General features: G+C 48.4%; 2 protein-coding genes across 6 annotated transcripts in view; both read right to left on the bottom strand.

Moving 5' to 3' along the window:
- Window positions 1-1,735, bottom strand: part of Snx29 (sorting nexin 29) — a 397,982-nt gene extending 396,247 nt beyond the window's left edge. For 2 of the 3 annotated variants that reach the window (XM_052197693.1, XM_052197692.1), the window contains exon 1: window positions 1,632-1,735. In XM_052197693.1, coding sequence (XP_052053653.1) covers window positions 1,632-1,638 — 7 coding nt within the window. In that variant the 5' untranslated portion in view covers window positions 1,639-1,735. The remainder of the gene's footprint in view (window positions 1-1,631) is intronic. The other variant, XM_052197691.1, reaches the window with a different exon arrangement.
- Window positions 1,736-4,585: 2,850 nt separating this feature from the next.
- Window positions 4,586-10,935, bottom strand: Tnfrsf17 (TNF receptor superfamily member 17). Of its 3 annotated transcripts, none has more exons than XM_052197033.1 (3): window positions 10,629-10,934; window positions 9,433-9,591; window positions 4,586-5,014 (listed from the first exon to the last, which is right to left on the bottom strand). In XM_052197033.1, the coding sequence occupies exons 1-3, from the start codon at window positions 10,741-10,743 to the stop codon at window positions 4,701-4,703; spliced, it is 588 nt and encodes a 195-aa protein (XP_052052993.1). In that variant the 5' UTR covers window positions 10,744-10,934; the 3' UTR covers window positions 4,586-4,700. The 3 variants fall into 3 exon arrangements, with proteins under 3 accessions (XP_052052993.1, XP_052052994.1, XP_052052995.1); XM_052197034.1 differs by having other exon boundaries at window positions 4,586-4,984; window positions 10,629-10,932; XM_052197035.1 differs by lacking the exon at window positions 4,586-5,014 and adding an exon at window positions 6,152-6,535 and having other exon boundaries at window positions 10,629-10,935.
- Window positions 10,936-12,719: the final 1,784 nt, after the last annotated feature.

The raw sequence follows: 12,719 nt of genomic DNA, 5'->3' as shown, positions 1-12,719 counted from the left end.
CACCCAGGCCTGGCATGCAGTACATCTTACAACTCCAGTACTGGTGGGCAGACACAGAAGGACTTCCAAGACCCTAGGGTCAGACAGTCTAGCTGGAACGGTGAGCTCTGGGGCCAGTGCAAGACTATCTCAACAAATAAGGGAGCAATACAAAAAGACAGCCAAAACTGATTTCTGGCCCTCCAACACATGTGCACATGCAAACATACCTGCACACACATACACACGAGCACACAAGTGCATACGCATACTAAATTAATTAGTTAAAATTATACCGCTTTATGTGGTAGAACCAGGGTTTGAACCACAGACTCCATCACCTTTTGGTGGATGCCAGCACACACGTTTTTGTTATCATTAGTGTTCAAGGATCTGAAACCTTAAATTAGACCCCATAATTTGCTTTGGCAGATGAAGGTAAACTGGAAACCCCTCCATCAGTGCCCTCAATAAGACCACAGTTCCTTAAACCTTGCTCTTGAACAACAAAAACCATCTAGCATTTTTTAAAAGATGCACAGAAATAATTTAAAAGCTGAAAATAAAGACTGCCCCGGTGCTCCTTTGTGCTAGCGCCCTCTCTACCCCATCAAACACCTGATTGAAAGTCGAGAGACTGGATGCAAAGATTAAAATTCAACTGCACAGTGAGAAAAAAAACAAACTATGAGGGTAGGCGGGTCCTCCTAAGGGAATCCAGATTCCTGTGTCCAGCAGGAGAAGCAACAGCCAACACAGTCCCTTCCTGAGTCACTCCCATCTCCACGCGCAACACCCAGGAATGACTTAGCACCAAAACATCATCAGGACTCTTCAGAGGGAGGCGTGAAGACACAGATCAAGGGACTAAACTTCAGATCACTGAGCACAAGCCTGCCTCTCACTTCCAGGCTCCATCAGCTCCACCTCCCTGCTGGTGGTATTGGCTTGGGCAACGCATCAGCCCCATTTAGGTTCAGCATTGGGCAAGAAGGAAAGGGTTGCAGGACACAACCAGAGACTTCAAATAATAAGCTAGACGACGAATGGACAGAACTGGAGCATGAACCAACAGCCCAAATACAAAAGGCACAACCCTGCGAGGCTGATGGGCCAACTCTGGGGACATAGGTGTAGGGAATAAGGGAGGAAGACAAAGCTGCCCTAACTGAGACCTCTGGGGACCCGGAGCTGCTGTGTGTGACAGGGGTGTCGGATCTAGAGATGCTCTTTGCCTTTAGAAAAAGAGGAGTCACTGGGTAAAAGAGACCTGGAACAGAGAATGACTGAAAACCAGGGGCTGGTAACTGGAGCTGGGTCCCAGGAGAGTCACGGGAGAAAGAGGGTCTAAGGCAAGTACCAGAGATCTGAGAATCCGGGGTGTGGAAACCTGTCAAAGGGATCGGCGAGCTGGGAGGAGCTGGGAGGGACTGGGGAGCAAGCCTTGCTCTAGGAGTTGGCTGTCACTGATGAGGCGGAGGGACAGGAGCACCAGCCCCGGGATAGTGGGAGCGGTGCCGGAGACTCCGGGCCAGGGCTCCGAGCCTGCCAGCGACCCCGCGGGGGTCTGCAGCGTGTGAGGACACCGGGCCCGGAGAGTGCGGCTGCAGTGGCGCCACCGGGCGGGTGACAGCAGTGGGGCCGCCACTCACCGCTCATGTTGCCGCTCCCGGGGCCGCCGCCTGCCTTGCTGCCGCCGCCGCTTCGTCTGCAGCCGCCGAGCTCCACACAGGCCGGGACAACGCGCGCCCCGCCCGCTGGCCCCGCCCCGGAAGTAGGAGCACTCCGAGGGCCCGCCTCCCGACCCGGAACCAAAATACTCCGGCGAATCGAGGCCCCAGGGTGGCAGGGAAGAGCGCCCTCACCTCACAAAATAAATGCCTCCCAATCCCCGAGCCAGGAAGAAAACATCCGTTTAGACTGAGGTTCGGACTGGGATAAGAGATAAGTGTACCGAGAGCTTGTAGTGTGTTGCATGTCGGTCAAACCAGCACCCGGGAGAAGGCTGCAGATCAGAAGTTTAAGGTCAGCCTTGAACTACATAGTGAGTTCGAGACTAGATTGGGCTGCTTGAGATTGCCTCAGAAAGAAGAGAGAGGAAACGAGTCATGGGCCAGCAGGGCCTGGTGGTACAGGCTTTCAATCCCAGCGTTCAAGAGGATGGGTCAGGAGCTGAACTTCACAAGTTCCAGAGCTGGGATGTAGCTTGGCAGAGCACGTGCCTTGCCTGCATGAGGCCCAAGCTTCAACTCTGTACAAACAAAAACAAAAGGTGAATTCAAAGCTACTCAGGGTAACTTTTCTATACTCGCGAAATAAAAAGTCAAAACAGGGTTGCGGACAGTGGTCCAGTAGTTGGGGTGGCATGTACAAACCCTGGGTTCAGTCTCCAGCACCACAGTCTGTGTGTCTCAGTGTATGTGTGTAATGGGCCAGTGTAGCAGATTAGCAATCCCTTTTAGGCCAAGCCCAGGATAGCTGTTCCAGAGGGAACAGGTCAAAGTCCATCCCTGGAAGGGTCGATTGGAACACAGGATAAGTGAGAAATGGGTGTTGAGAAGCTGGGGATGCTGAAAGCTGGGGGCGCCCTTTTGCAGGCAGGAGAGTTTGTACTTTCGTCCCTGCCTCGTGATGGATGCAGGAATGGAAGACCACTGCAAGAATTTAAGCACGGTGATGCAGTCAGAATTGGACTTTAAGAAAAACGTCTTCACCTAGACGGGTGGTGGTGGCACACACTTGTAATCCCAGCACTCTGGGAGGCAGAGGCAGGCGGATTTCTGAGTTCCAGGACAGCCAGGGCTATACAAAGAAACCCTGTCTCGAAAAAAACAAAAAACTTCACTTATCGCTTCTCAGCCTTTTGGCTAAGATCAAGTGTAGAAAAACTTCACTTGCAATCCTGGTTGATAGTGCACACCTTTAATACTGACACTCACAGAAGAAGGTTATGGCCTGAGGCACTTGGGAGACCTCAAGTCTGTGTGTGTTTGTGTGTGTGTGTGTGTGTTTCTAGATTGAGAATGAATTGTAATGGGCTCTGGGCAACAGTGAGAGGAAAAGTGGTTGGATGATGAAAGAACTCAAGAGTTAAATTCACAGCAACTATGAAGTCCAGGGTCTTGCCCTCTTTTAAAGCTGGAGTTGAAAGACTATTTTCCCTGCTGGGTATGAGGCTGAGGCTGGAGTGGCCTGGCCTGGGGAACTTAGACTCTTGGTCAGAAATAATGAAGAGCTAGAGGCTGCAGCTCAGCGGAAGAACACCTGTGCCACCCTGGAGTTGAGTCCAATGATAGAAAGGGCAGGGAGGTAACTGAGCCATGCAGGCTGCCCCTCGCCAGCGGTCTCCAGCCCCACAGAGATTTCACACAGGTTCAGTTAAAGTCTTCCACCTTCCGCCCTGTGAGGACACAGCCAGCACTCTCTCATCTTAATGTGGAACTCTCCAACTCCACAAATGAGGCAGACCAAGTGTGGAATAGGTGATGCATTCCTGCGTTCCTGACCCAGAGGCTGGGGCAGGAGAATCAAGAGCTTAAGGCCAGCCTGTAAGGAAAATGATGTATTTTGATACTTCACACATTACCAAGCCTCAAATGTCTTCTTACAGTTTCACAAATTAAAACATTCACTCACTGGCTATTACCCTGCTCGGACTCACTCAAGTCTCTCTCTCTCTCTCTCTCCTCTCTTTCTTCTCTCTCCTCTCTCTTCACTCCCCCCCCATGTGTGTGCCTGTGTGTCTGTGTATGTGTAAGCTGGAGGTTGAGCCTAGTACCTTGAGTATGCTAGGCAAGTATTCTGTCTACTACTAAGACAACCCTCAGTCCTGACAACATTTATAAGGTGGAGGTAATAATGGTCTAGCTTCCTTATAGTATTTTGTATGTGCAGAGTGACTTATATCAGTCTCTGGCACCATTAAGCCCACACACACCTGCACATGTTCATGTTTGTCACAGTTAGCAGTAACACATGCATTTGTATGAGCATGCTAACACCTGCTGCATTGCACACAGAATTAGTCTGGCTTCTACTTACAGAAAAACATGGGACAATTTTGCTTTCTTTGGCCATCAGGAGAATCGAGTTTGTCCTCAAATATACCTACCATGTTTGTGGGTGCCTCCGTAAAATTTGATACTCTGGAAGCTATAGATAGTGGAGAGCTCTTTGTTTCTTTCTCTTTTTCTTTCTTTCTTTCTTTCTTTCTTTCTTTCTTTCTTTCTTTCTTTCTTTCTTTTTAAGGCAGGCTTTCTCTCTGTAGCCTTGGTGTCCTAGAACTAGCTGTCTAGGCCAGACTGGCCTCAAACCCACAGAGATCTGCCTGCCTCTGCCTCCTGAGTGCTAGGATTAAAGATATTCACTACCACCACCTGGTTTTGGTTTAGAGAATCAAAAAATTCAGCCATGGGCTAGAAAGATGGCTTTGTGGTTAAGAGCACTGACTGTTCTTCCAGAAGACCTGGGTTCAATTCCCAACACTCACATGACAGCACACAACTGTCTATAACTCCAAGATCTGACACCCTCACATCTACATGCAGACAAAACAACCAATGCAAATAAAATAAAAATAAACAAAATTTCAACTATAAAACCAGGATTAAAGGACAAAAAGCTGTATTTTTGGTTGATAAATGGTCATCGTAAAGACATCTAAAGCATCAGCTCTCCTGACAGAAGGTTCTCAAGCAACTTCACACCGGTTAGAAAGCTCATTATCTTGTGTGAGTTGGCTTCTCTGTCCCCATGACACTTTGCAAAGCAGATGGCACACTTGACTTGCTGTAGTCACCCGTTTTCGTGGTAACAAGAATGGTTGCCCCCTCCTCCATGGCTGGAAGCGGGAAGAAATGGTCAGAATCGCCGTAGGAGCTGCTCTTGACACAGTCCTCACAGGTGCACTCTTCCACTGTATACTCCAGGCTGCGGGGAAGAGTCCTCTGCTCACCAGCCCTGCTTCTAGTCAGCTCATCGATGGCCTTGTCCATCTGAACGGATCCTGATGGTACAGAAGCAGGTAGGCATTCACCTGAAAGCCCAGTGGGACTGTCACACCGTGCATGGCAGGACACAGCAGGACCCAAAGCAGCACAAGACCAAGAACGAGTGCAGCCCACACCGGGAGTCACCAGCTGAGCTCCAGCCAAGCAGGGCCCTCAGGCAGGCAGCCGTGCGGGAATAAGGAGCTTTAAAATCTGACATTGACCATGTTTAAGTCTCAGGATATATCACATGAGAATCTACACAACCAGACTTTATAAATACTACAAAATGTGACATCAGGAGGGACATGGAGACAGTGGGCTGGAGTCCAGGACATTGCTACCATCTGAGTGCTCTGAGCACATGACAGGTGCCCTTGCTGGTAAGGCCACAAACGGGATCAGTCATGTACATACTACCCATTCGGCTCTTGGAAGTTATGAGAGCTGACCTCATCTTACACAAGCAGAGTCATCATCCCGTGAGTGACACTGGTGAGCATGGTGGCATCTACCTGTAATCCAGCCACTCAGGAGGCCATGGCAGGAAGAGCTTGGAGCTAGCATGTTCAAAAAGACCCCAAGGTCAGTCTCCAATACCAGAGGGCAAAAGAATATGGAAGGTACTTTTTAAGTTCATTTGCTGTGAGGGGATGGGTCACATCACAGTGCACCTGTGAACATTAGGAGAGCTTATGGGAGTGGCTCAAACGCAGCAACCTAAAGAGGCTTGGAGCAGGGTCCATTATCTACTGGACACCTGGCCAGCCCTACAGATGGGCCCTGCTGTCTGTTGTGGCCTACTTTTCCTAGCATGGCATCTTTCAGAGCGTTTCTCAGCATGTTGTTTGTGTTTGTGTAGCCTAGACATCACTGTCAGCTGGCCTCTGTCTTGTGTTATTCTATAATGTGTGTCAGTGTTTGTTGCATGTATGTGTGTATACCATGTATATGCGTGGTGTGAAAGCATTCTTGGATCCTCTGGAACTGAAGTAACAAAAGGTTGTGATGCTAGAAGCCAAACCCTGAGAGAAGAGAGCCACACAGACTCTCAGGCACAGAGCCATCTATCTCTCCAGCACACGCTTCAAACTGTTGGCGAACTGCTGCTTGCCTCAGCCTCTGAGTGTTGATGTTACAGGTGAAGACCAGACTCCTAGATGCGTCATTTTTAAATGAATTTCCTTTTATTTCTATATAGAAGCACAGTTTGTCTCCAGTACACATCTGTGAAGAATAGGTTTTAACAGCACTTGCTGCACCTGCTGGCTGTGGTAGCACCTGCCTTTACTCCTAGCCCCTGGGAAAGAGACAGGCAGATCTCTGAGTTTGAGGCCAGCCTAGTCTACAAAACAGGTTCCAGAACAGCCAGAGCTACATGGAGAAATCTTATCTGGAAAACCAAACAAAGGACTTGTTGCACAAGCCTGACGACTTGAATTCAGAACCCACACCAAAAAATGGGGTGCAGCAGCAGGCATCTGTAACCCCAGCCCTGAAGTGAGGGTAGGTTGGAGACAGGAGCATCACCTCAGAAGCTTGAAAATCAGCCGTCCTGGACACTGAGCCTGCCTCAAACAAAGGAGAAGATGAAACTTGATTCCTGGAAGCTGTCCTTGTGCACATGCTGTGGCGTGCGCAGCCCTCTCCCCTCATGCACCTGCTGTGGCATGCACCACCCTCTCCACTCAGGCACATGCTGTGGCATGTACCGCCCTCTCCACTCAGGCACACGCTGTGGTGTGCACCGCCCTCTCCCCTCGTGCACATGCTCTGGCATGCACCACCCTCTCTCACACAGAGATGATTAAGTTTCTACTTCTCAACATTTCACTGTGGAACTATCTTCTAAAGCATCTTCCGGGCATTGGACAAATGGCTCAGCTGCTAACAGCTCTGCCGGCCTTGCAGAAGACATGGGTTCAACTCCCTGCACTCAGTTGGTGGCTCACAACTATCTGTAATTCCAGTCCCAGGGGACCCTGGTTTCTGGGGGCAATGCATATACAAGCGGTACACAAACATATGAGGCCAGACACCCACATACATAAAAATAAATAAGTCAGAGTTGCTCTAGAAATACGCAAAAAGTGGAAAGGAAAAGCCTGCCTGACCTAACTTCCATGTGAAGAGAAAGAAGCCACTTAGAGAACAACAGCAGAGTGGTGGTTACCAGAGGCAAGGAGGCGGGGGAATGAGAAGCAGATGACCGGAAGTCCAGAGCTGCAGTCTGTAGAGCCAGTACGTGACAAGATGACTGGATAGCACTGGAGCACTTCAAGTAGCAGGGTTAGATCCCAACTGCCCTCAGCACAGCAGGGTGAGGTGGAGCACAGCAGGGTGAGGTGGAGCACAGCAGGGTGAGGTGGAGCACAGCAGGGTGAGGTGGAGCAGGGCCGGGAATGCCAGAGTGCTCCCTCACCTAGCATGCACCAGAGGCTCTGGATTCAGTCCCCAGAACTTCACAGACCAGGCCTGATGGTGCATACCTGCAAAGCCAGCCCTGGAGAAGTGGCAGCCTGAGGATCAGAAAAGCTCAAGGTAACCCTGTGATACATAGTCCAAGGCCAGCGTGTGATACGAGAGACCCTATCACCAGAAGGTTAACTGTCAAAGTATGGATGCCTTTGACTGTAGGCACTGTTTCCCTGTGTCTGGATTCAGAACATTATGTCAGGTACTTTTTATATGCACAATTTGTATGTTAAAAAATTTTTTTCATTCTCTGTTTGAAGAGGTGGCTCAGTGGTTAAGAGTCAGTAACTTTATTCCAGAGGACAGATTCAGTCACTAGCATCCACCTATAACTTCAGCTACAGGGGATCTGATGCCCTCTTCTGCCAACCAGAGGCACTGTGCTCACATGCACAAAACCTGGCCCTAGATTTGAAGCCCCTCCTGATGACATCTAATCTGTGGTCCAGTTCTGTATCAACCCATTGGCCATTCCAGGTCAGTCGGCCACGGGGCTTCTGCTTTTGTTAAACCACTCTCAGCCACACACATATACACATACATAACTTTAAAAACAATGAAAATAGCTGGACAATGGTGGTGCACGCCTGTAATCCCAGCGCTCTGGGAGGCAGAGGCAGGTGGATTTCTGAGTTTGAGGCCAGCCTGGTCTACAGAGTGAGTTCAGGGCATTACAGAGAAACCCTGTCTCGAAAAAACCAAATCCAAAAAACCAAAAAAAAAAAAAAAAAAAAAAAGTGAAAATGCATTCTTTTGCCAACTAGACTGCACTGGGGAAAGAGCGAGCACCTTTTTAGCCACTCCTGCGGCTCAGGAAAAGCAAACGGAAGGCACTTTGCAGATCGTGCATGGGAAGCAAATGTCTAAGACACAGAGCACGGCTGAGGGCACGGTTTAGTGGTACGCATGCGCTTGCAAGCGTGAGGACCCGAGCTTAAGTCTCTGGCAGGATGGTAACAAGCACATGCCTGTAACCTCCCAGTGGCAGAGGGAGGAGGAGCGAGGCCTCAAAGCTGACACCACTTGTTTCTTTTGCCTCTCTGAGAGACCCTGTCTCATGGCAACAGGGAGGGGAGCAATAGAGGAAGATACCCAAAGTCCTCCTCTCACCTCATGTGCACACCCATGGAAGACACCCAAAGCCCTCCTCTCACCTCATGTGCACACCCATGCACCGCACACACCAAAAGAAAAAAGTTAGAAAAAAAAGAATTCAAGACCGTGGCTGCTATGTGTCTAAGAAGCAAATCACAGAGAACAGTGCTATAAAAATGTTTTTAGCCTAAGAGGCCCTCAAGTCAAGCATCTACTTCCCTGAGACTGGTACTCTGTTGCTTAATAATTATCCTTGAGATGGTTAGTGAACCAGGTTATTCATTTTTAGCATGCTGGGCAGTAAAACACAGGCAAACAGTGCTTATAATTTATTAAAACCAAGACCACAGATCTTGCCAAATACCCTTAGCCTGAAAGTCCTTGGCTGTGGTCCAGTTGTGATAACACAGTATCTCATCAGTGCACTAAGTTCAGTCAAAGACACTTTCCAAAGAAGTCTCAAGAGAACTGGGTGGGGCGGGTGGGGGGGGGGGTAGGGGGAGCAGGCATTGAAAGGAGACTGCAAAGTAGGTGTCGATGTTACAATTTCTCTGTTCTGTTTTGTTTGGGGGACAGTTAGTGGGTTTGGTTTGTTGTCATTGCCGATGTTTGCTTTGAGATATGGTCTTCTGTCACTCCAACTGAGCTCACAGTCAATACATAGCTAAGCATGACCTTGACCCCTTTCCCCCTTTGATCCTCCTGCCTCCACTACCCACGTGCTAAGATGACAGGCGTGTGCCACTACTCCCAGCTCTAAATTTCAAATAACTACCCACTAACACATTTGAAAGTGCTTTAACAACAACACAGCCAAAGTTAAAAAAAAAAAAAAAAAAAAAAGGAAATGAAACTTGGAAGAGCCACCCTTACAGAAATAGCTTCCAAGACTCACCGTCAAGCTGCCCTGGGCTTTGAGGTTTGTCCTTCAGCATCTCAGGATTCATCTTCCTCAGCAAGAACGAGAGTGTGAAAAGTGCCAAAGAGAGGGCCAAGGTCAGGCCCAGGAAGATCCAGAGCACCGTGTACGTCTCTCTCACTGAACTGGCCATGCCTTTATCAAAAGAATGTCACAGAGAGACACAGCCAGAGCTCAGGACTCACACCACGTAGGACTCTCCAACACTCAACGTCTCCTGACAGTCAGGCAGGCACCAAACCCAGCCATATCCAAGGATGACCTTGGACTTCCCCACCTCCTATGTAAGGGCTGCAGTTCCAGATCTGCAGCACTGTGACCACACACACTGCTGAGGACAGAACCCAGGGCTGTGCTAGCCAGGCGCTCTACCAACTCACCTACAGCTCAACTTCGTTTGTTGTTTATGGGACCAGACCTTACTCTAGCCCAAGCTGCCCTGAAATTCACAACGTAGGCCAGGCACACCTCAAATTTGTTTGGTTTTTAACCTGTCAGGTACGGCACCTCTGGGGAGGGGTGTCAAACAATCTTTTCATGGGGGTCACATATCAAATAGCCTGCATTATGATTCATAACAGTAGCAAAACTAGTTAGGAAGTAGCAATGAAAATCGGTTTGTGGTTGGGGGGGGGTCACCACAAATGAACTATTAAAGTGCTGCAGCATTAGGAAAGTTAGAAGCACCGAATTAGAAGCATGCACTACCCATTCCTGGTTTCTCCAAGATTGACTTTTAAATTCTAAATACTAAAGAATTTTAAATTAAATTCTTTTTTTTTTCTTTTTTTTTTTTTTTTTTTTGGATTTTGGTTTTTTCGAGACGGGGTTTCTCTGTATAGCCCTGGCTGTCCTGGAACTCACTCTGTAGACCAGGCTGGCCTCGAACTCAGAAATCCGCCTGCCTCTGCCTCCCAGAGTGCTGGGATTACAGGCGTGCGCCACCACCGCCCGGCTTAAATTAAATTCTTAATTCAAAGCTGAAGAATAAAATTGAGTCTAGTTCTGAATAATTCTTTTGTTCCAGGAGACATTTAGATTATTTATCTTTTCTGGTTTTGATTCAGGAAAACAAAAAAAAGAAAAAGAAAAAACCTCCCCATCTCCTCTCTAACAGTGTTCTCTAAGGAGACTGCTTCCCACAACAAGCCACTGCTGAGGGCCGCACTTACTCGGATCACAGTAAGGCTGACAGGGCACAGGAGGGTTGGAGCATCGCAGGTGACACGGTTTGCAAGCATGCAGCAGACTGTCAAAATATTCACTGCGGAAGCACCGATGAGCCATGAGGGACTGGATCACCAACGAAAACAGGAAGAGCGGACAGAAAACCAAGGAAGGACAGCAGATTCTCTCCGTGAGTTCCGCGTGGACGGCAAGTCAGGTGGACAGAAAGACCCTGACTGCTCTTAGGAGGGCTGTAGGTATTGTGGTGGAGGATTTGAATACCTCTTTCTGATCCTCTGTTTCTAAGAGGCCTGGGTGGGGCAGCAGAGGGGTATATCACGGCAAACCATTCCTGAAACAGAAACCACCTATTTATAGAGGAAAGTTACCACCCAGGTAACAGTTGCAATGTGGACTACCCTGGGGCATCAAGCCAAAAGTTCGGTAGCCATTTATAGATCATCTGTTTTGGGGCTGTATCATGAGACAAGAGACAGGCAAGATGAGGACTGCATCCGTTGCATACTTAATGTCAACAGGGAAGACAAACTATAGGCTGGAACCAGTGGGAGGCAGCGGCTGACAACAGAGGAAAGACAGGAGGTCTCTGTCAACGATGACTACCAGGTGTGCTCTGGAAGTTGGGGTTAAAGCAGGAGCTTGAAAGGAGGATCATTTGAGGGCAGTGTGTCATGACAATCAGCGTCATCCTAAGAGGCGTGAGGGTGCAACCTTCACTCCCAGCCCTCTGGAGGCAGAGGCAGGTGGGTCTTTGTGAGTTTGAGGCCAGCTTCATCTATAAGAGCAACATAGAAAAGCCCTGTTTCAAAAACAAAGTAAAACAACAATCCACTATACATCCTCAAAAAGAAGTGAACCTTTACCATGCCCTAGAAAGTGCTTAGAGACTCGAGTTGATGACTTGTTCACATATGTCGTATCATCTATGATCTGTGAAGTCAGGGTTAAGGATTCAAGCTTGAGTGTCATGGAGCCTTGCCTCCAATCCTACACCCTGTGAGGCAGAGACAAGAAGGTCTCACGTGGAAAGCCAACCTGGGTTACACAGCAAGATGCTGTCTCAAAACAAAACATATATATTTTGTTTTAGTTTTTGAGACAAGGTTTCTCTGTGTAGCCCAGGCTGTCCTGGAACTCACTCTGTAGATCAGGCTTGTCTCTAACTTACAGATATCTGCCTGCATCTGCCTCCTAAATGCTGGGATTAAAGGTGTGTGCCTCCACCAAAGCATGGGGTAAAAGCACACGGGTAATACATCCAAGACCCACTGAACTACACTGAAGCCACCTTGTCATGACTACCTTAGGGCCTGAAGAAATGGCTCAGCAAGCACACTGCCTGCTCTGCCGAGGAACCTGTTGGGTTTCCAGCACCCACACGGTAGTTCGTAACCATCTGTAACTCCAGTCCCTTGGGATCCACTGCATTTTTCTAGCCTCTGTGGATACCAGGCACACACAAGGTCACAGATCTACATGTGGGAAAAACACCCACACACATAAAGTAAAAAAAAAAAAAATTAAAAAAATTAAAAATACAAGGCAGGCGAATCTTTGTGACTTCAAGACCAGCCTGGTGTACAGAGCAAGTTCCAGGACAGCCAGGACTGTTTCCTGGAGAAATCCTGGCTTGAGAAGCATAAGTAAATAAATAGATGTATCTGTGCCATCTCCTTACCCTGGAAACTTGAAGGGCTTGTGTGGCTTACCTGTGGCAAGCCTGGGTGGGTACTCTGTGGGACAGAGTAGTGTACACTAAGCCTAAAAAGATGACTCGATGGTTAAGGACACTTTTCGGGCAATTGTGAGGACCAGTGTTAGAATCCCAATACCCTCATAAGAATACAGAACTCCAGCTGGGACATGTGGGCTTACAGCCTAGCTGATAGAACCAGGGCTTCAGCTAAGGGAGAATCTTTGTCTCATACTGTTTGAGTCAGGGAATCAATGAATCATTCTTCAGTGAATTATGAACCCTTACAATAGTAAACCTAACTAAGGCAGGGGATCAAAGCACTGTTGTAGCTCTCAGTGTAGCAGCTTTCAGAAAACCAGAGTTCAGTTCTCAGCAACTA

The sequence above is a fragment of the Apodemus sylvaticus genome, chromosome 10, assembly GCF_947179515.1.
Source record: "Apodemus sylvaticus chromosome 10, mApoSyl1.1, whole genome shotgun sequence".
NCBI classification, from domain to species: Eukaryota; Metazoa; Chordata; class Mammalia; order Rodentia; family Muridae; genus Apodemus; species Apodemus sylvaticus.
This window is presented reverse-complemented; position numbering and strand designations above follow the sequence as displayed.

Coding starts and splice junctions, on each gene's coding strand:
- Tnfrsf17 (XM_052197033.1), bottom strand. CDS start 10,743: ATGGCTCATCGGTGCTTCCGCAGTGAATATTTTGACAGTCTGCTGCAT. Junction 9,592..10,628: donor TCAGCCTTACTGTGATCCGA/GTAAGTGCGGCC, acceptor CTTTTGATAAAG/GCATGGCCAGTTCAGTGAGA. Junction 5,015..9,432: donor AAGCCCAGGGCAGCTTGACG/GTGAGTCTTGGA, acceptor CTGGGCTTTCAG/GTGAATGCCTACCTGCTTCT.